We start from the raw sequence: 19,721 nt of genomic DNA, 5'->3' as shown, positions 1-19,721 counted from the left end.
AAAATTTGATACAAAATAAATAATACGAGAACAAATAACTAAATTATTAAACTTAAAAAAAATTGTAAAAATGTAATTAAAAACATTCAAATTGTTTAGAAATGGCAACTATCCATAATATTTAATGTGTAATGGATATGTCAACATTTAACTATGCAACTTAATCGACCCACAATTGCACCTCATATTAAGTATCTCTTAAATATATACCATATTTATATACATTTGAAACTTTTAATAATCACATGAATATTTATTAAAACATTTTGACAGCCAGGAACACTTTGTTGTGATTTGGATTCCTCATTTGTGCCTTTCAACCCCCTACCGGGATCGTTCAGAGAGCAAAGCGACTCGCTTGAAGCAAGAAATCCAAAATATGCAAATGCGTTGCCGCTGTCAAAATGAAGCGATGGTGCTGATTCCTCCCTCGTGTGTCATCCCCGCAGAGCTCCAGATTTTTGGGCTGGCGCTCCTACTGGGTGGTCCTCCACGACGGCGTTCTGTCCTGGTACTCCAAACAGTAGGTGGCGTCTCCGACCTTGCTCGCCCTTTGATTAGAAAGGTGGCCACGAGCGGGAAGTGGAAAAGTACCTGAAAAGTGATACTTGAGGAAAAAGTAACAGTTTTGAGGGAAGTTTACGTCTCATTGTGGAGTACTACTTCAGTAAAAATCTTCATGTATCTGACATTTTGTGTATCTATGTATAAAAAGTTGTTTTCTGGCATTAATTGCAGTTGAGTGGAAGTCTACATACCCCTTTTAAATGGCAGGTTTTTACGATGTAAAATTTGAGACCATGATGAATCATTTTTGCCTCCTGCTGCTCAAGATCAGACGCGGTCGCCAACGTCAGGAGGCAGGGATGCAAGTCCCTCACTCATGCTCAGCTTCTGGTGAGAACCAAACTGACTCTTCTTTTCATTTTTGCTCAAATTAGGGTTTCAAATGTTGGTTAGGGTTTCAAATTAGTGTTTTAAAAAAGGGTAAGATTTCAAATTGATCTTTGATAAATTTGATTTTGTTAAGCCTGGGTTACAGTTTCAAACAAGGGTTAGGCATTCTAATTTGGGTTTCAATTCAGGTTTCTACATAAGGGTTAGGGTTTGAAATTAACAGTGGTTTCAAACAGTGATCGGACTTTGGGATCAAGAGTAGGGAATCAAATTAACCCATTTTTACAGAAGCAATCCCGTTCGCTCCCGGCTGTTTTACTAGATTTTGACTGATTTTGCAAGGCCCACAGAATATTGTGTTCTATGTCTATAAAAACATGAAACATATCAAAAGAAAGATTAAAGTCTTTTCTTTCATCAGGAAAAAAAAGTATGTTTCCATCTGTTTCCGTTTTTCTATTAATCTATTTCGAATTGTGAGTAATTGAGCATTTTTCAACATGGCCCTGGTTGATCTCGTTTGCTCTGCTGCCACCTGCTGGCCATTTGTGTAATAACTACAATTTCTGCAAGCATTCTTTACAGTTGAGAGGCTGCTTCAAAGCCTTCTGTATGCTGTAGCATTAAAAAAACAAAAACAAAAACAACAACAAACGTATAAATACGTCTTTGGGACACTTAAAACATTTAAAAAAAAAACATTTTGGGAGCAAATGAGATAAGTGTTACAAATAAGAATTTAAGTTTCAATTAAGGGATTGAAGACATTTTTGGGGGATTAATATTTGGGTTTAAGTCATGATTGTGGTTTCAAAGTAGGGTTTCAAGCCTCATTTATGGTTACGAACAAGAGTTAGGGATTTAATTATTAGCATTATTATTAAACTATCGTATTTTATTTATTATATCTGAAAATAATAACGATAATAATACTGGAGTATATTTTTTAAAATACATTTGAAAACATGTATTTTATTTTGCTTGCCACTTGATTTTTTTTTTTTCAAGATGCGGTCCAAAGATAAGTGCATCTTCACCCTGAAGTGCTTCGATGACAGCATCCATTACTTCAAAGTATCGTCCAAAAAGGAACCCGAGGCGACAAGAAAAGTACGGTTTGATGTTTCCACGCTTTTTCGCTCCCTTCAATGCAATCTCCCGTCCCCGTCGATCAATTTGCGGGCGCCGCCTTCCTACGGCAACTTCTTTTTTGACGACTTGAAAAGTTAAGCTCCCGCCGGTGCGCCCTGTCACGTCCGCGCTCGCCATAACAAATACGTGTGACACAAATCGCCTCACATTTGGCCGGCCCCCTTGCACATTTGCTGTGACATTTGTGTGAGGTGGAAAAAGTCAATGGCTGCCTTGTTTGTCATGCTTTGTACGCTGCTATTTACCAGCTTTGGATGTCCAAATCGTTGTTGTTGTTATTTTTTTTTTCATGTCAGAACAGGCTGACAACTGAATGGATTTCAATAGATGCACACTTGAGTGGTCAGAATTGCAAGGTTAACGTTTGAAATTGGGCTTTTGAGATGAGGTTAGGATTTTAAAAGAGGTTTTCAAGACAGGATTAGGGTTTAAAAGTTGGGTTTTAAAGCCTGGGTTACAGTTTCAAATTAGGGTTTCAAACTGGATCAGGATTTAAAATGACGCCTTTACGACTAATATAGGGCTATTTTTAACCCCTGCGATTGGCTGGCAACCAGTTCAGGGTGTCCCCCGCCTGCTGCCCATAGCCAGCTGAGATAGGCTCCAGCACCCCTTGCGACCCTTGCGAGGAACAAGAGGTTCAGAAAATGGATGGATGGATATTTTTAACCCAGCAGTTTTAAGGTTGTAGGTAAGTCATAGTTATAAACTAGGGCTTACAACAAATTATATTTTAAGACAGGGTTGTGGTCTCAAATTAGGGTTTTAGACACAATAGGGTTTCAGAGTAGGCTTTTAAAACAGGGTTAGGATTTCAAGCCTGGGTTTGGGTCTCAATTTAGAACAGGGGTGTCCAAACTTTTTCCTCTGAGGGCCACTAACTTTTTAAGTTATTTATTAACACATTCATTGCCAGACCAGCAAAAAAAATGCATCATTTGACGTCTTTTTCCGTCAATGGCAGTGAATGAGTTAAACATGGTAAAAATCAATGAAGCAATTATAAATTGTTGATATAATGTGCAGTTACTTATTGAAAACGGCTAACAGTCACAAGGCAAATAGTGACCCCTGTGTGCCACTATAATAGATACGCCTCTCCACTGAGCAGCAGCTGATCCCAACTTGACATTCTGAACCACAACAAGAACAATCGGTCGTCAACTGACCACACTTCAGAACCATTAATCTAATGTGATGTTTTAACAAATTGGACCTTGACACTAAGCAACAAGTGGATGAAACTATTTTTATTTCTGAGACTGAATTATTAGCTGCAAATTTGTGTCTTTGCATAGCTAGAAATGTTTAATCCACCCTTTTTTTTTTCTTTTTTTTTTAAACAGCATTGAAAAATTGTTTTTAGTATTTGCTGCGGGCCGCCAAAAAATGTATGGCCGTAGTTTGGACACCCCTGATTTAGAATTTCAAGGCAGGATAAAGGCTTCAAAACAGGGTTAGGATTTTGAATTGGGGTGTCAAGAAGGTGTTAGGGTTTCAAGCCTGGATTTTAGGGTTTTGAGATAGGGTTTCAAAACGTGTTTCCAAAAAGGGCAAGTGTTTTCTAAGTAGAGATTTAAATAAGAGTTTGAAGACAGAGTTTGGGTTCAAATTACAGTTATTAAAATTGAGCCACGGTATAGGCTTTCACTTTTTCTTGTCATTTTGCACACAATACAAATGTTTGGTTTGTTGTTGTTTGGCTTTTGGTCGAGTCCCTGTCAGTTTTACAGGAAAGTTTTCCCCTTCTTATTGACTTGCAGGCTTGGCTGGACGCTTTGGACGAGCACACAGCCTTCAGCACACACTACTGCTCTCAGGAGCAGGACAGCCGGGAGGGCGACGAGGACGATGATGAGGAGGAAGGCTCCTCGCTGGGTCGGATCGCCGACGCCCTGCAGGTGGCGAACACTTACAAACAAACAACAGCCAATTAGAGTCATTAGAAAGACCCGACGTGGTGCAGGGAACACGCTGAGGAAAGGAGGCCCCCACTCACAACCCTACTGATTAAGTTTCTTTTTGTTGTCAGGACTTCAACAGTTAGGGGGAGGGTCTCAAAGTAGACTTATAGGCCTGTGCTAGCCTTTCAAAGTAGGGTTTCATGACAAGTTTCAAATTTGGATTTATGTATTCAAGGCAGTGTTTGGGTTCCAAAATAGACTTGCAAACTTGGATAAAGGTTTCAAATTAGGATTTCAAGACCATTAACACAATCACTGCCAGCCTAGCAAAAATCTGACGTCTTTTTCCGTCAATGGCAGTGAATGAGTTAAGGGCTCCAAATGAGAGTTTCAAGACAGAGTTGGGGTTCAAAATTCAGGTTTCAAGACAAAGTTAGGGTTTTAAAGTACATGTAGATTTTCAAGACTGTGTTTGAGTTCCAAGTTTTTGCTATTGTTAGGGTTTCAAGACCTGGCTTGAGTTTTAGGTCATGGTTTCAAACAAGAGTTAAGGTTTGAAAATAGGGTTTCAAGAAAAGACTGTGATTTCAAATTGAAGGTTCAAACTTTCATCAAAGTTTCGGATTTGAGTTAGGGTTCCAAATGTGGCTTTGAAACTATAATTAGGTTTTCAAAGTAGCACTGATCGATTGTCTCCCTTTCCCGATGCAGGCGGCGCAGACGAGCCACACCAAGATGGAGCAGGAAGTGGAAGCTTTCCTATCCGCTGTCAAGACTGACAGCCTGGCACAAGGTAACAAGCTTTATTTCATATTTACTGAAATAACCTCGCAAGATATGAGCAGCCGCGCTTCGGAGAAATGCGGCTCTAATCTTAAAATTAGACAGAGAGGCACTCAGACGAGAGCAGACCTCGACCAAGGGAAAACAACCGGCAACAAACAGATACCCGAATGTGCTCGTTAATATTCAGAAATTTAGCAAAATTGATCAAATAAACGTTCGCAAGGTGAAAATGTGCCACAAAGTTCTTTCAAGGAAGTTCATAACGAAGAAGTTTTCTGCTGAGTGGCCAAGGCCCAAAAGATGCGGCTATGGATTCCCACCAAATTGTTTATAGAGTTTGAATTTCTAAGTTGGGTTTTAAGACAGGGTTAGGGGTTCAAATGAGTTTTTGTTAGTTTGTTTTTTTGTTTGCTTTAATCAGTATTGGGATCAAAGAAGAGTTTATAGATGGATTATGGTTTTAAAGTATGGTTTTAAAACAGGGTTAGGCTTTTCAAGTAGAAGTTGAAGACATTTTTGGGGTTTCAAATTAGGGTTTCAAGACAGGATTAAGCTTTCAAAGTTTGGTTGTTAGAGTTGTGGTTTCAAACAAGCGCTATAGGGCTTCAATTTAGGGTTTTAGGACAGAGTTGGGGTCTCAAATTTTGGTTTAGATTTAGACTTAGCTTTCCAGAAGAGTTAGGGTTTTGAAACATTTAGGTTTCTAGGTAAGGTCTCAAGAAAGGGAATGGAAGTTTGGATTTGGGGGTTTGGGTTTCAAATGAGGCTTTCAAAACAAAGTTAGGGTTTCAAATCAGAGTTTTCTAATATAAATTTTGCCGTTTGAATTTTGATCTACTTTGCTGTAGTTTTTAATTAAATTGCACCCTTGCCCGGGTCTGTCCTCGACGATGTTCCTCTTTCCTTTCCTAGAGCTTCCGCCCTTCACGGTGGAGAAGCTGCAGACCATCCGCAACCTGTCGGGAGAGACCAGTTCTCACCTGGCCGTCTGTCTCGGACTGGTCTCCAAACAGGAAATGGTGAGTCATGAACAGTCACAATCCAACTGTGCTTAAATTGCAAACGTAATACTATAACAAATCTGACATCGAGGCTAGTTCCATCAGCCCTTCTATGGTGTTTTGCATTGTGTGTTAGCATCAAGCTAGTAGACTTTGGACATACAAGGTTATGTGGTATAGTTAAATACAGGGTGGGCCACAAGGTGGGTTACAGTTACTACTTTGTTATCTGTTTCACAATCACATTTTAGATATACATTATAGAAAATAATACTGAACCTTTACCCTACTTTTGGCCTTCCCTTTATTAGTTTTAGTCTTAGTTTTGTAGTAAATATCACCTGAGAGCTTTCTAAAATAGGTCTGCCAAACTGCTTCCTGTTGTGAAGTTAAAGGCAGAATGGTTAATTGAGCTCTCGTATCGTTCAGCTGTACCTAACGAAGTGTTCAGTCGTACTACACGCAGACACGGCTAAACCTCCGATAGCGTTCATTTCGAGCAGATCGGTCGCCATCTGCAGCGGTGTCTGTCATTCATGCCTCACGCTCGTTTCCAGAGCTCAGCGTGAAAAAAAAAAAAAAAAAAGGAGGAATGAATTAGCGTGCTCATTAGAGACCAAACAAGCTGCCAGATCATCCAGCAGCAGATTTCTGGGTTGCGACACCTTGGCCCCGGGCCTCCTCGGCTCAGCTGGGCGAAGCCTTTTCAACCGAGACGAGACGTGCGCGGGCATAAATGGCACACGGGCCCACCCCCCTCGGATTCTCACGAATAGGCTGGCGCTCAGTAGGAATAGCCTGAATATACTCCATCTAGGAGCAGCACACACGCCGCCGCCGAGGGTGAATGAAGCAGCAGGGTGTGCATTTAGGAGACGGAAAATCATCTCCAGCGTGACTCCAACCCAAAAGAATTTCACTTGTTAAAAACTGGCTTTTGTCCTCATTAAAGTAACTCTTGTTATATTTTATATAAGAAAATCTGATTCCAGTCTCATTACTTTGAGACTTTTTAATGAACCTGAACAACTTTTTATCCTGGAAAAAAAAATTCTTTATCTGATTACAACTTGCCCTGCAATTGGCTGGCAACCAGTTCAGGGTGTACCCCGCCTACTGCCCAAAGCCAGCTTGGATAGGCTCCAGCACCCCCCGTGACACGTGAGGAATAAGTAATCAAGAAAATGGATGGATGGATGGATGGATAGATGATTACAACTTTAAATCAGATGTGTGCAGCTTTTTATCTGGAAAAGATTGGATTTTAGTTTCAGAAAATTAACCTTTTAAACTTAATACCTTTTTAAATTAAAAAAACAACAACCTTGAACCAATTTATTCTGAAAAATGAAAAATCTTTTATCTAAGAAAATGAGATTATACTTGTCACTTTTTTTCATCATTTTCAAAATCTGACTTTGTTCTTATATTATGACTTTTCAACTCCTAAAATTAAAATTTTGTAAGTAAACAAAATTGAAAATGTGAAAACTTGAAAATATTTACATTTTATCTGTTAAAAATGTCATTTGACAACTTGAAAAAAATAACATTTTATTCTCTTTAGATACTTGAGTGTTCTTTAAAAATATATATTTTTTATTTAAAAATATGCAATTTTAGCATAGAGTAAATAGTCGAATTAAAAAATTGCAACTTTTTACCTTTTTCTTCCTTGTAAATACAAAACTATTTCTTGAAATTGTTTAGAAGTAGAAATAGAAATCGTCCCAATATTCGCCTCACTTGCTTTCACACCATCGGGCAAGACGTTTTGCTGGGCAAAGTACTGCTGGGATCTTCGCTATTACTCAGGCTGCTTTTGCTAATGCTCCATGTGACTCCATTACCCGTCATTTGATCTCCACTCCCGCCGACCAGTCGTGTTCTCGGGCAACGCGTGGTGGCAGCGGCCGCCATTACGCCTCGCAGCTGCATCCCCGTCTCGACGTAACGACGGCGGGCGGGTTCGGCTGGGCTCCGCTCTGCTTGGCTCGGGCACTTTTGTTTAGGTTTGTAAAAGTGGCACTAGTCCTTCACCTGAAGTGTGCGTAGCTCAATGCTAATGCTAATCACCAAATACACAAATATTCAACAAGGAGGTTTCACAATACTGATGAATGGCATTTGCATTCATTTTGTTGGCGTAAGATGCTTTGCTATGATTTTTCATTCAATTTCTGTTGTGTGACACCCACTGTACAAGCAGGAATGAGTCTCGTGTTTCGTTGTGTGCGTGCAGGTACGTAGCATGAAATTGGAGCTGGAGGTGGAGAAGAATAAGATCCTGTCCAAAGCGCTGCAGACGCTGGCCACCGAGCATCACGAGCTGGAGCAGGTCGTCGTCAAGGGCTCCAGCGGCCTCAGCGACGATGAGTTCCACGACGCCGTGTCTGGTCAGTTGAATGCGATGACGTTTGGCGGGTGAAAATGTGCAGCTTTTAAATGCAAAAAAAAAAAAAATCTGACTTTTTTCTAGGACTATCGTGACTTGTAAGAAATGTGTAAATTTTATCCCGAAAAACGTACGGGTAATTTCATTTATTTATTTATTTATTTTTTCAAGAATATGTTGTGACTTTTTCTTAAAAATAAGTACATTTTTGTCTTGAAAAAAAAAAAATCAATTTGAATCTTCTGTAATGTTTTTCTCAGCAAAAATGTACCACCTAAATGGAAAAAATCTGATACAAAAAAAATTCTGATTAAATCTGATTTTACTTCTGATATTGTGACCTTCATCTTGAAAATGTGCAACTTTATATTTATTAAAATCGGAGTTGTATGATGTTTTTTATGGAAAAATATTGGGTAAAATATCGGGGGGAAAAATCCCACTTTAATCTTGTTATGTAATTTTTGGGGGGAAAAGGGAGTACCTTCTTTGGAAAAAACTAATACATATTCTCATAATATTCCTATTTTTTATCTAAAATTATCTAAATTTATCTAAAAATATAATTTTTATTTAAAAAAAAAACACAAAACAAATTGGCTTTATTTTCATTATGTTACAACTCATTATGTCATTATGTTACAACATACTTTTTATATTTTTTAGAAGGACGCTCATAACATTATGAGTTTTAATAGAAAATAATAAACTTTTTCCCCCTCAAAATCTGACTTTATTCTCATATTTTGACTTTTTTTTTATTTAAAAAAATCTGACTTTATTGTTGTTACTGGAAAATAATTTTATTCTGACATTTTGACTTTTTTTATTTAAAAAATCGGACTTTATTCTTGTTACTAGAAAATTCCCGCGGAAATTTTGAATGGGGCTGCTCACTCTTGCAAGGTGGAAGCAACATGTTCTGGACTGTTTTTTTGTAGTAGTAGTAGTAGTAGTAGTAGTAGTAGTAGTACTTGTAATAATTGGAGTAGTAGTACTTGTAGTGCCTGTAAAAGTACTTGTTGTAGTTGTAGTAACAGTAGTAGTAACTGTAGCAATTGTAGTAGTAGTCGTATTTGTAGTGTACATAATATATATTTTTTTTACCCTGATGACAAGAAGCCAAACAGAAAATGGATGGCTGTCATTAAAATAATCTGACTTTCTTCATGTACTGTATTACAAAAAAATTTTCATCTAATAGATTTTTTTTCTTAACCCTGCTATCACTGAATGAAAAGCTTCTTACTCTAAATAACCGTTCTTTTTTCCCCAAAAAGTTCCTTTAAAAAAAAAAAAATGTCTTCCTCCAGGTTCAGATTCGGAGCTCTCCCTGAGCGGCTTTGAGACAGTGGCAAGTCATTCCTTCGAGGAAGAGGAGGACGACGAGGAAGCTCGCGTCATGTTTGGCGGCAGCAGCAGCAGCACTCGGCCCGACGGCATGTCGCAGGGCGATCGCCATGGCAACGACCAGCAGACGCAACCCAACGGGATCAGCAAGTATAGGTCAGCGGTGCACGCCGGCGTTCCGAAATGAGACGCTCCTGTCTTTTATCTCATACACTTAACTCATTCACTGCCAGCCAGTTTTCTTGATGACTTTTAAATTCCTCATCGGCAACTTTAAGCTGTTGCTACCTCCCAAACTTCTCTCCCCTCTCGCTCCTCTTATTTGTTTTGTCCCTCTCGGCTCTTTCCACTTGATGCGCTGAATAATTCAGAGCAGCGGTGGCCCCGAAAAAGAGCGGCACGGAAAGGACAGGTGTCTTTGTCTTCGCCGTTTAAATATTGATGGGGGCTCGGCGCCAGGCGCTAATCAGTCAGCTCTGTTGAGCGTTCCTTGCAGGTAACATTTAATGAACTGCTTCAAGCATGTGCATTGTGTACATGCGCCATGTCAAGCATCATGCAAAAGGCTCCATCACACTTATGTAAGACAGCACGACCATTAAGATGTTTATTTACCTACGTCCTCAGCACATCTTCAGTCAACAGCAAGTGAAAAAAAAAAAGTTTTTAAAGGTCTGAATTCTAAATGAAAAATAATGAAGTTATCACATTCATACTCGACAACCTTTTACTGCTACAAATGGCTCAATGAGTCAAGTATCCGATTCAAGTGCAGACACATATTCTTTATCCTCCAGCAGCTATGGAAGAACGAATGGACCTGGCTGACCCACTGCACATTTTGAGACTTCCAGCCCGGCAGGCCACTTATCATAGAAGCACAGTCGGCTATTGTTGCAGCGTGTCACTCAATACCCGAAAAGCCTCCTAAGCTGGCCGACACTTGAATAAGATATGACGCCCGTATCTATTGTGTGTCTGCCTTGTTTAATCAAATAAGAGCAGTCAGCTGACAAGTTATGTTCAGTGTAATTCATCGCAGATTGTGTTGAGGGTTAAAAGCTTTCAATATTTTCGGTGTACAGCTTGGTCTTGAAAATACTTTATGTGACTTAATCCAACCCAAAAATGAGACTTTAATCATTCTCTTGGTATTCGAACAAAATGCATAATGTTTCTTATCACGTGTATTATTATTATTTCAGAACTAGTTTACCTGCTCCCATGTTTTCAAGAAATGACTTCAGCATTTGGAGTATTCTCAGAAACTGCATCGGAATGGTGAGAACGTGTGCCCATCTTTCAACATGCTATTTTTTATTTTTATTATTACTTGTTTTGTTTCATTAAAGCTGCATTCTGCGTGATTTCGTTCCACATGGCCCCTGTGGTTTGACTTAATGACTGTTGTTTTCGTCAATGACGATGACATGACAGTGACGAGCGAAAGATGGCGGATGCCCTCCAGTACGCAATCGGTACACAGTAGCAGCCAAAGAACCTTTTTGACTGCCCCATTACTTGTCACATGGGCGACCACGTGACAATTTCCAAGAGAAAATTTGGGGGAAATCCATTCAAAAGAGGGCTTGTCCAGGATTCGAACCCAGGACCTCACAACCTAAGTGACAACAAGCCACAGGATGGTTTCAATGACCCTACCGGGCAATAATACTTCCAAACAGGGCTTGAACACCCTAATAGAATCATAGGCCAAAACCAACCGGCCAAAGAACTTTTTTGCTTGCCCCTGACCATGTGACCATTTTCAGCGATAAAGGGAAATACCCATTAAAAGTGGACTCGTCCAGGATTTGAAAACAGGACCTCTCACACCCACAGTGAGAGTCATACGACTATAGCCAGGGGTGGCGAGATCCAGTCCTCGAGGGCCGCATTCCTGCAGGTTTTGGATAGTTTCCTTCTTCAACACAGCTGATTCATGATCAGCTCATCAGCAAGCGCTGCAGAAGAATGTTAACTGGAATCAGCTGCACTGAGTAGGGAAATCTATAAAACCTGCAGGACTCCAGCCCTGGACTAGACCAACAAGCCATGGAAGATCTCTCATGACCCCCTTTCTTATTAGATGGGCAACCATCTGAGAATTACCAGAGCTAATGGGGTGGAAACCAATTATTTCAGGGCTTGTCCGGGATTCGAACCCGGGACCTCCCGCACCCTAAGCGAGAATCATACCCCTAGACCAACAAGCCACAGTAATGTGTTGATGACCCTACCTTAATTGTCAAATGGGCAACTGTGTGTACAGGAAAATTGCTTTTAAAAAAAAGGGCTTGAACCCAGAGCAATTCACGCCCTGGAAAAAAAATCACAGGCCGAAACCAACCAGCCAAATAAACATTTTTTTTTTAATGTCCCTGTTACTTGTCTTATTGGTGACTATTCTGGCAATTTCCAGAGCGGGTAAATAGCATTTAAAACTGGGCTCATCCAGGATTTGATCCTAGGACCTCTCGCACCAAAAGCAAGCATCATACAACTAGACCAACAAGCCATGGACGCCTTCTCAATACCTCCATACTTGGTGGGCCATGTAACACTAAGGGACCAGGAATTGGATCCAAATAGGGTTTGTCAAGGATTTGAACCTGGGACCTCACATCCTCAGCAACAATCATAACCCCAAACCAGAGAAGAGTCCTCTTAGCGGCCCTGATTGCTTGTCACATGGGTCACTGTGTGGCAATTGCGAGGGAGGGGAATAACCTTTAAAACGGGTCACATAGGTCAGTAGCCATAGCATAGCATAACCCTGACCTATTAGACCAAAACATTTCTGTATAATAAATATGATATATTTTTTCTTTTAATACAGATAAATGTACTGCTTGTGTTTAAAACAAAAATAAAACATGAGAAGAGGACCTTTGGATTGGATTATTCTTCAAAATGGTTCAGCCCCAATTGAAATGACTAAACTGTGATTAACACTAATAAGCATTTTCGTCCAAAAGACGAAAAGTAAGATGGCTGCCAAGGGCAACACTGCTTAATGAACCTCCCCGGCGTGGCTTCCAGGAGCTCTCCAAGATCGCCATGCCTGTGATCTTCAACGAGCCGCTCAGCTTCCTGCAGCGTCTGACCGAGTACATGGAGCACACGTACCTCATCCAGCAAGCCAACGCTGCCATGGACTCCCTTGACAGGATGAAGGTAAAGTTAAAAAGAGTACAAAAGTCCTGGCTTCAGTTGGAGTATGTTGTTGATTCTGCAACTTTTTTTTTTTTTTTTTGTTCCTGTCAGTGTGTAGCAGCCTTTGTGGTGTCTGCAGTGGCGTCGCAGTGGGAGAGGACGGGCAAGCCCTTCAACCCGCTGCTCGGAGAAACCTACGAACTGGTCAGGTGAGTGGGAATCAAGTCCTTTCATCCGATATTTCCTGACCGATAGAATCTGGCAGCAAACCAGCAAATAAAAAGATATCACAAAATCTACATTTCATAGAATGAAATCACAAATTTACTTAGTGTGAAGTCTGGGCCTGTTAAGTTGACCACAAAGATGTGATTCTGTTTCGTTATAGTTTAGATAGAGGAACAATGATACATTACCTGTAGTAAATTGATCACTTTCAGTGGTTGTAAGACATGAAGGATAATTAAAAACAGGAGCAGAGACAGAGAATAGTCTCCAACTAAGCTCCAGTAATAATCCTTTTTTTATTTTTTGTTTTGTTTTTTTCCAAAGCAGCTTTGTTTTTATAGCACATTTCTTACGCAAAGTTAAAAATGTAACATTCAAAGGTATTTGCAAAGAAAAGAAGTTAAGACATTTAAAAGCAAAGGGGGGAAGAGAGAAGTATTTAGGACATTTAAAAGCAAAAGTAGTTTATTAAAACCACTAAAAATGTTTTTCATATTATATGTTAGCATTAAGCTAGCAGATATTCGCTATCTGGTTTCTCTGATTATTTTGTTTTTTTTTAATAGGCCTATACAATATTTAACTTACAGATGTTTTAAAGTTTATAATCACCATAGCATCTATGCTAATTCACATTAGCCGGTCTATGGCATTTCACATTATTTGTTAGCATTACGCTAGCAGACTTTTATCTGGTTTGTTTGAACGTTGTCGTATTTAAATATACAATATTTAATTTGCAGTTGTTTGAAAGTTTATAATCATTATAGTGTCTTTGCTAATTCACATTAGCCAGTCTACGGCGTTTCACATGTTAGCATTAAGCTAGTAGACTTTTGCTATCCGGTTACTTTGAGTATGTTGGTATTTTAATATACAATGTTTAACTTGCATTTGTTTGAAAGTTTATAATCACCGTAGCATCTTTGCTAATTCACGTTAGCCGGTAGTTTGTATGTTAGCTTTAAGCTAGTGGTCTTTGATATCTTTAATTCTCTGACAAAAAAAAAAAAGCTGCTTGTGCCTTTTATTTTGAGAACGTCTTTTCTATTCGTCCAAGTGATTTAATACGATAGTCTACCACTTCTTGATAGCAAGAGAGTGAAAGCAGGTTCTAAGCAATGCCTTAAAAAGTCTGCTTTATTCAGTTTAAATGTGTTTAAAGTTAGTGGGATGAGTAAAGCTATTAACTATTACCGGTAAATATGTACATAAACTACTACTATTCTTACTGATCGCGGGTGGGTCTGGAACACGTTTATGTTGCGTTTTCATGAATACCAAGTCAAAGTCATGTGGAGTCTTTTCATAAGCAAAACATGTGCTAAAATCTGCAACTCAATCTGACTGAAGTCATAGCAGCCCTCTCTCTCGGCATCCCTGTTTCAATGTCATCCATACAGGGAGGACCTGGATTTCCGGCTCATATCGGAGCAGGTGAGCCACCACCCTCCCGTCAGCGCCTTCCACGCCGAGGGCCTCCGGCAGGATTTCGTCTTCCACGGCTCCATCTACCCCAAACTCAAGTTCTGGGGTAAGAGTGTGCAAGCCGAGCCCAAAGGAGTCCTCACGCTGGAGCTGCCTAAGTGAGGACCTCTAAAATACACCACCACGTCCGTTCGCTTTGAAATATGATGCTAAAAAGGTTTTTGGCGCGGCGTGCAGGCACAACGAAGCGTACACGTGGAGCAATCCCACGTGCTGCGTGCACAACATCATCGTGGGCCAGCTGTGGATTGAGCAGTATGGAACTGTGGAGGTCATCAACCACAAGTACGAGGATTTCATCAGTTGATAATGAAGAAGGGTTTCTCGTATTTCTGACTCACAGATGCTATTGCTAGTGCTAATGCTAACACATCTTGGATATATTTTTATTATTATTATTATTATTATTATTAGTATTATTATTGTATTCGTTTAGTGCTTTTTGCGCTTTTTTTGGCTTTGTGCAGAACTGGTGAAAAATGCTACCTCAACTTCAAGCCATGTGGCCTTTTCGGCAAAGAACTACACAAAGTTGAAGGGTACATATTGGACAAAAGGTACACACAAAAAAATCAATAGTATTGTATAGTTGAATTGCCATTGTATGCATATCTAACTACTTGCATCATATCATTATTGTTGTTCCCTAAAATACACGTTTTTTTTCCTTGAAAGTATCCATCTTTTTTTGTTAAGCAAACCAGATTGGAAATGAATGTCGAGCAGCTTGCTGTTTAATTGCCGCCATTTACAAAATGATCTGAAAAGCATCCTTTTCATCATCTCTTTAATCACACTTCATTATTCCTTGTGTACTTTCATTATTTCCAAACCCTTGTGCATAGTGGGAAGTACCGTTGTCATCACTCTTGCTTTCGAGTGATTCAGATTAAAGACGTTGCTGCGTCATGCCTGGTGCCTATTAAAAGCAAATCAAAATATCCTCATCCTTCATTATTTTTCCAAACCAGCATGATATAATTCACTTTAAGTATACTTGACCGAAATTATTTGTAAATCAAAACCGGTAGCGTGAAGTGCTTTGGTTGAACTCCAATGTTCGAGCATATTAATTAACGATTCCCGCAATTAATCAATCTTGAAATGCAGCTCTCCAACGTCACAAGATGAATTAAATTCCGTAACTGCCAAGTGGGATTAAAGAGGAACGTGACAAAAAACGTGGAGCAGATGGCTCATTGGAGAATGTGAGATAAGGTGGGATTTTGGGGGAGGCTTTGCACAGCATTAAAAGCTGGTGACAGTGATACAGTGATACCGCCACTTCGTGTGTAATTTGCGATATTACTTGGCGAGAGGCGAGGCGCGCACACGCCGACACACACGGCCAACAAATGCCGATAAGGACGCGTTTTGTGTTGACGAGTCACCCTATAGCAAGAAAACAAGCAAAAATGATGACTGTGTGAAAAAAGATGACAAACTACTCATGCTATATTTCCCTAAAAAGAAGACAAACTACTGATGTTGCACTTTTTTAAAATGAAGAAAAACTATTGATTTTGCATCTTCCTAAAAAGAACCAACTACTTACCAAAAAAGAAGACAAACTAATGATCTTGCACTTTCTTAAAAAGAAGACATACTATTGATGTTGCATGTTTTTAAAATGAAAAAAAAACTATTGATGCCCCACCTTCCTAAAAAGAAGCAAGCTGTTTATGTTAGCTAAAAAGAAGATAAACAAATGATGTTGTATTTTAATAAAACAAAGACAAGTTTGCACTTCGTAAAAATACACACTGTTGATGCTGGGCTTTCTTAAAAAGAAGACAAACTGTTCATGTTGTACTTTCCTAAAGAAAAGATAAACAATTGATGTTGCACTCCTCCAAAATGTGCTTTCCTAAAGAGAGGACAAACTAAAGATTGGTGTTGTACTTTCCTAAAAAGAAGAAAAATTATTTCTTCCTAAAAAGAACAAAAGAACAATTGTTCCAAACCGTTGATGTTGCACTTTCTTAAAATGAAGAAAAGCTATTGCTGTCACATCTTCATAAAAAGAGGCAAACTATTGGATGTACATACCCAAAAATAAGAGAAACGAATGTTGAGAATGTTGATCCTTACTAAAAAAGAAGACAAACAATTTAAGTTCCAATTTCCTCAAAATAAGACTAAAGTGTTGATGTTGCATTGTTAAAAAAAAAAAAGACAAACATTCCATGTTGTACTTTCTTAAAGAGAAGACAAACTAAAGATGTTGCACTTTCCTAAAACTAAGAAAACCTCTTGTTCTTGTAGAGAAGATGAGTGCAATTAAATTTCAAAAGTGCAGGAAAGGCAGCCAACAAGGAAAGCAACAAAACCGACCAACGGATGGCTCATTGGGGAAGGCCAGAACAGCTGACTTCTATTATTTGTACTTGTATATTTTTATTTTTTTTCTTTGCTGTTCATTTAACAAAGTTGAGTGTGAGACCACCACTAAATGCTCATTTTGCAACTTTCCTTGGCGAGAGGCACAAATGCTGATAAAGGCGGTTGTGTTGCGTCGCCTTGTCACCGCCTAGCAAGAAAACAAGCAAAAGTAATGACTTTGTGTGCATGTGCGTGTGTCTTTCTATTTCGCACACAAAAGCAAAAAGAAGCTGTGCGCGCTGTACGGCAAGTGGACCGAGTGTTTGTACGTTATCGATCCTGCTGCCCTGGAGGCTCACAGGAAAAGTGACAGCAAAGGAGCGGAAGGCAAAAACGCCAGCAGAAAGGTAACTTACTGGGACTATAACTACCTATACAGGTCATGTTTGCATTTTTTGTCATTCTACTTGAGATTTTATAAAACATACAACAAACAAGTGTAAATGATTCATGCTCTAGCCATATTTCTATTTTCTACACCATAAATGAAGACAGTGGACCGCAACCTCTGGCGAGCAGACAATCTATTGATGTTGTACTTTCCGAAAAAGAAGATAAATATGTAGCTGTGGTTTTATTTTATAAAAAGAAGACAAACATTTGATGTTCTATTTTCCTAAACAGAATACAAATTGCTGTTGTTACGGTCTCCTAAAGAAGACAAAATACTAATTTGCACTTCCCTAAAAAGAAAACAAACTGCACTACTGATATGGTGCTTTCCAAAAGAGAAGACAACATATCATTGTACCTTTATGAAAAGAAGAACAACTATTGATTTGTGTTTTCCTAAAGAGAAGACAAACTATTTATGTTGCACTTTCTTAAAAAGAAGACAAATGCTTGATTTTGTACTTTCTTAAATAGAAGATAAACTACTCTTGTTGGCCTTGCACTTCCATAAAAAGACAAACCACTGATGTAGTGATTTCCATTGAGAAGACACTTTCATAAAAAGAAGACATACCACTTTTGATGTATTATCCTAAAAAGGAGGCAAACTATTGGTGTGCTTTCTTAAAAAGAAAAATAAGCGACTAGTTGTGCTTTCCTAAAAAGAGACCAAGCAATTGATGCTGCGCTTTGCTATAAAGAAGACAAAATACTGATGTTGCACTTCCCTAAGAAGACAATGATGTTGCACATTGCTAGGGAAGAGGAAAAATGATTGATCTAATGACCTTAGATACGGAGTTGAACTCTGTAAAACTCGGATGGAAGTCGTGTAAAAGTGCATCATGTCCAGGTTGGCAGTGAGGATGACGTTCCCTCTCAAGCGCCCGACAGCGTGGACGTGATTCCCGGCAGCCAGCTCATGTGGAGGATCGCCCCCCGGCCGGCCAACTCCGCCCAGGTAGACTTGGAAAAAACACGACTAGTTAAATTGCAGTCCGTTTATGGCGTGTCAATTTTTTTTCTCCACAGCTTATCCTCCCACTAGGCAAAATTCCACTGATTAGCTGTAATAAGACTGTAGTAGGAAGAGCTGATTTTAAAGTTGTTTTTTGTTAAATATACTAACCTTGCTCGTTGCAAAAGTCCCCTTGAAATCAATCCAACTTGCCTCCTCACCTGATGGCAGATGTACAGCTTCACGTCCTTCGCCATGCAGCTAAACGAGCTTCACGAGGACATGGAGGGCGTCCTTCCTCGGACGGACTGCAGGATGAGGCCCGACATTCGAGCCATGGAGAACGGCGACATCGGTAACGATTCGTTTTGAGCACCGCGTGTGTAGTAAACGCATCATCTTTGAGGGTATTAGGCTCGTAGCGAAGTATATTTTTAAGCTGATAATTGGTGTGAAAAGTTTGCTCGCAACTGTTTTTTTTTTTTTTGTTGTTGTTTTTTTTTAAGAGTTCATGCTCTTGTTATTGTTTCCACAGACTTGGCTAGCGAGGAGAAAAAAAGACTGGAGGAGAAGCAGAGGGCGGCACGCAAAAAAAGCTCCAAAATGGATGATGAATGGAAGACGAGGTGAGTCCGTTTGAATGAAAAGTTCTCAGAATGCTCCACTTAACAACCACTTCATATTTCACGTAGTCTTTCAATTGGAGCCTAAATGGGCACTGGCTGTCTTTGTTAATGACAAGACGGATCCGCCGGAGGCCTTGTCCTCATCAATTCAACAAAAATGGCCCGTAATTGATCGTTGGTATTCAGTGTCCACTCTCGTTCACGTCTGTTTAATGTGCTAAGATGAGCTGCCGTTTTGTGTTAATTATTCACACTGAAAGCATCTTTGGAGGAGGTACTTCTTTGGCAATGTGCTCGTTAGCTTTTCTTCCTCATGCTGAGGTAGTATGAAAAGGTTAGTTACGCTCTCAGGGTTCAAATATGATGCTTAGCTTAGCTCGCAAAGAAGGACATGGCTAGCTTTAGCTACAGAATTAATCCATGAAATATATGAGAGAAAGTAGTTATTGGTCCTTTTGAACACACAACAAAAAATCCACATCCCCTTCCACATATGATATTTGATACATCCGGTCACACTACTTTAAATTTGTGCATAATAAACAGACATATCAATATATCCAAAAATCAGAAAGAACATTCCCCACTATTAATAAGTATAGATGTCTCTCCTTTCTCAATTGGGGCAATCTGCAAGGTTGCTGGAAAAGCCATCAGCTGGGTGATACTGCCCTCTAATGGATTATCCGTGCAATGCATGTGTCAGATCATATACGTCAGGGTTTTAATGGGAAAAAAGGTATTATTTTTCAACCATTAATTCTAATGTGAAAAGCAAAAATGTGAAAGTTAGGCCACCCCCAAAAAGCAATTCATTACTTTTCTATTAGACAGAGCTATGGCCTGTACAAATGAAGCGCCTCCCCATAATTCAACATTCCAAATGTTTTGTTTTTCAGCACTTCAGAACGTTAACTATAAATCTTTCCTCCAATTTGTTGGTTGCTTTAAACGCTTGCGCTAAATGGATGTTTATTTCTCCTTCCATGTGTGTTTAGTGCTGGC

General features: G+C 39.4%; 1 protein-coding gene and 1 non-coding gene across 6 annotated transcripts in view; one reads left to right on the top strand and one right to left on the bottom strand.

Annotated features, from left to right (window-relative positions):
• Positions 1 to 19,721, top strand: part of osbpl1a (oxysterol binding protein-like 1A) — a 36,629-nt gene that overhangs the window by 15,926 nt on the left and 982 nt on the right. For 3 of the 5 annotated variants that reach the window (XM_077533993.1, XM_077533992.1, XM_077533991.1), the window contains exons 10-27: positions 450 to 523; positions 834 to 897; positions 1,906 to 2,007; positions 3,813 to 3,950; positions 4,665 to 4,746; positions 5,652 to 5,758; positions 7,983 to 8,136; positions 9,449 to 9,641; positions 10,691 to 10,766; positions 12,528 to 12,662; positions 12,753 to 12,850; positions 14,273 to 14,455; positions 14,535 to 14,642; positions 14,825 to 14,914; positions 16,960 to 17,086; positions 17,986 to 18,093; positions 18,322 to 18,445; positions 18,626 to 18,716. In XM_077533993.1, coding sequence (XP_077390119.1) covers positions 450 to 523; positions 834 to 897; positions 1,906 to 2,007; positions 3,813 to 3,950; positions 4,665 to 4,746; positions 5,652 to 5,758; positions 7,983 to 8,136; positions 9,449 to 9,641; positions 10,691 to 10,766; positions 12,528 to 12,662; positions 12,753 to 12,850; positions 14,273 to 14,455; positions 14,535 to 14,642; positions 14,825 to 14,914; positions 16,960 to 17,086; positions 17,986 to 18,093; positions 18,322 to 18,445; positions 18,626 to 18,716 — 2,054 coding nt within the window. Of the gene's footprint in view, positions 1 to 449; positions 524 to 833; positions 898 to 1,905; positions 2,008 to 3,812; positions 3,951 to 4,664; positions 4,747 to 5,651; positions 5,759 to 7,982; positions 8,137 to 9,448; positions 9,642 to 10,690; positions 10,767 to 12,527; positions 12,663 to 12,752; positions 12,851 to 14,272; positions 14,456 to 14,534; positions 14,643 to 14,824; positions 14,915 to 16,959; positions 17,087 to 17,985; positions 18,094 to 18,321; positions 18,446 to 18,625; positions 18,717 to 19,721 lie in introns of those variants that run through there. The other 2 variants (XR_013285327.1, XM_077533995.1) reach the window with 2 other exon arrangements.
• Positions 11,630 to 11,701, bottom strand: trnap-agg (transfer RNA proline (anticodon AGG)). The gene has a single exon. It is a non-coding gene; the product is annotated as a tRNA-Pro (tRNA).

Source organism: Festucalex cinctus, chromosome 10, assembly GCF_051991245.1.
Source record: "Festucalex cinctus isolate MCC-2025b chromosome 10, RoL_Fcin_1.0, whole genome shotgun sequence".
In the NCBI taxonomy this organism is placed as follows: domain Eukaryota; kingdom Metazoa; phylum Chordata; class Actinopteri; order Syngnathiformes; family Syngnathidae; genus Festucalex; species Festucalex cinctus.
This window is presented reverse-complemented; position numbering and strand designations above follow the sequence as displayed.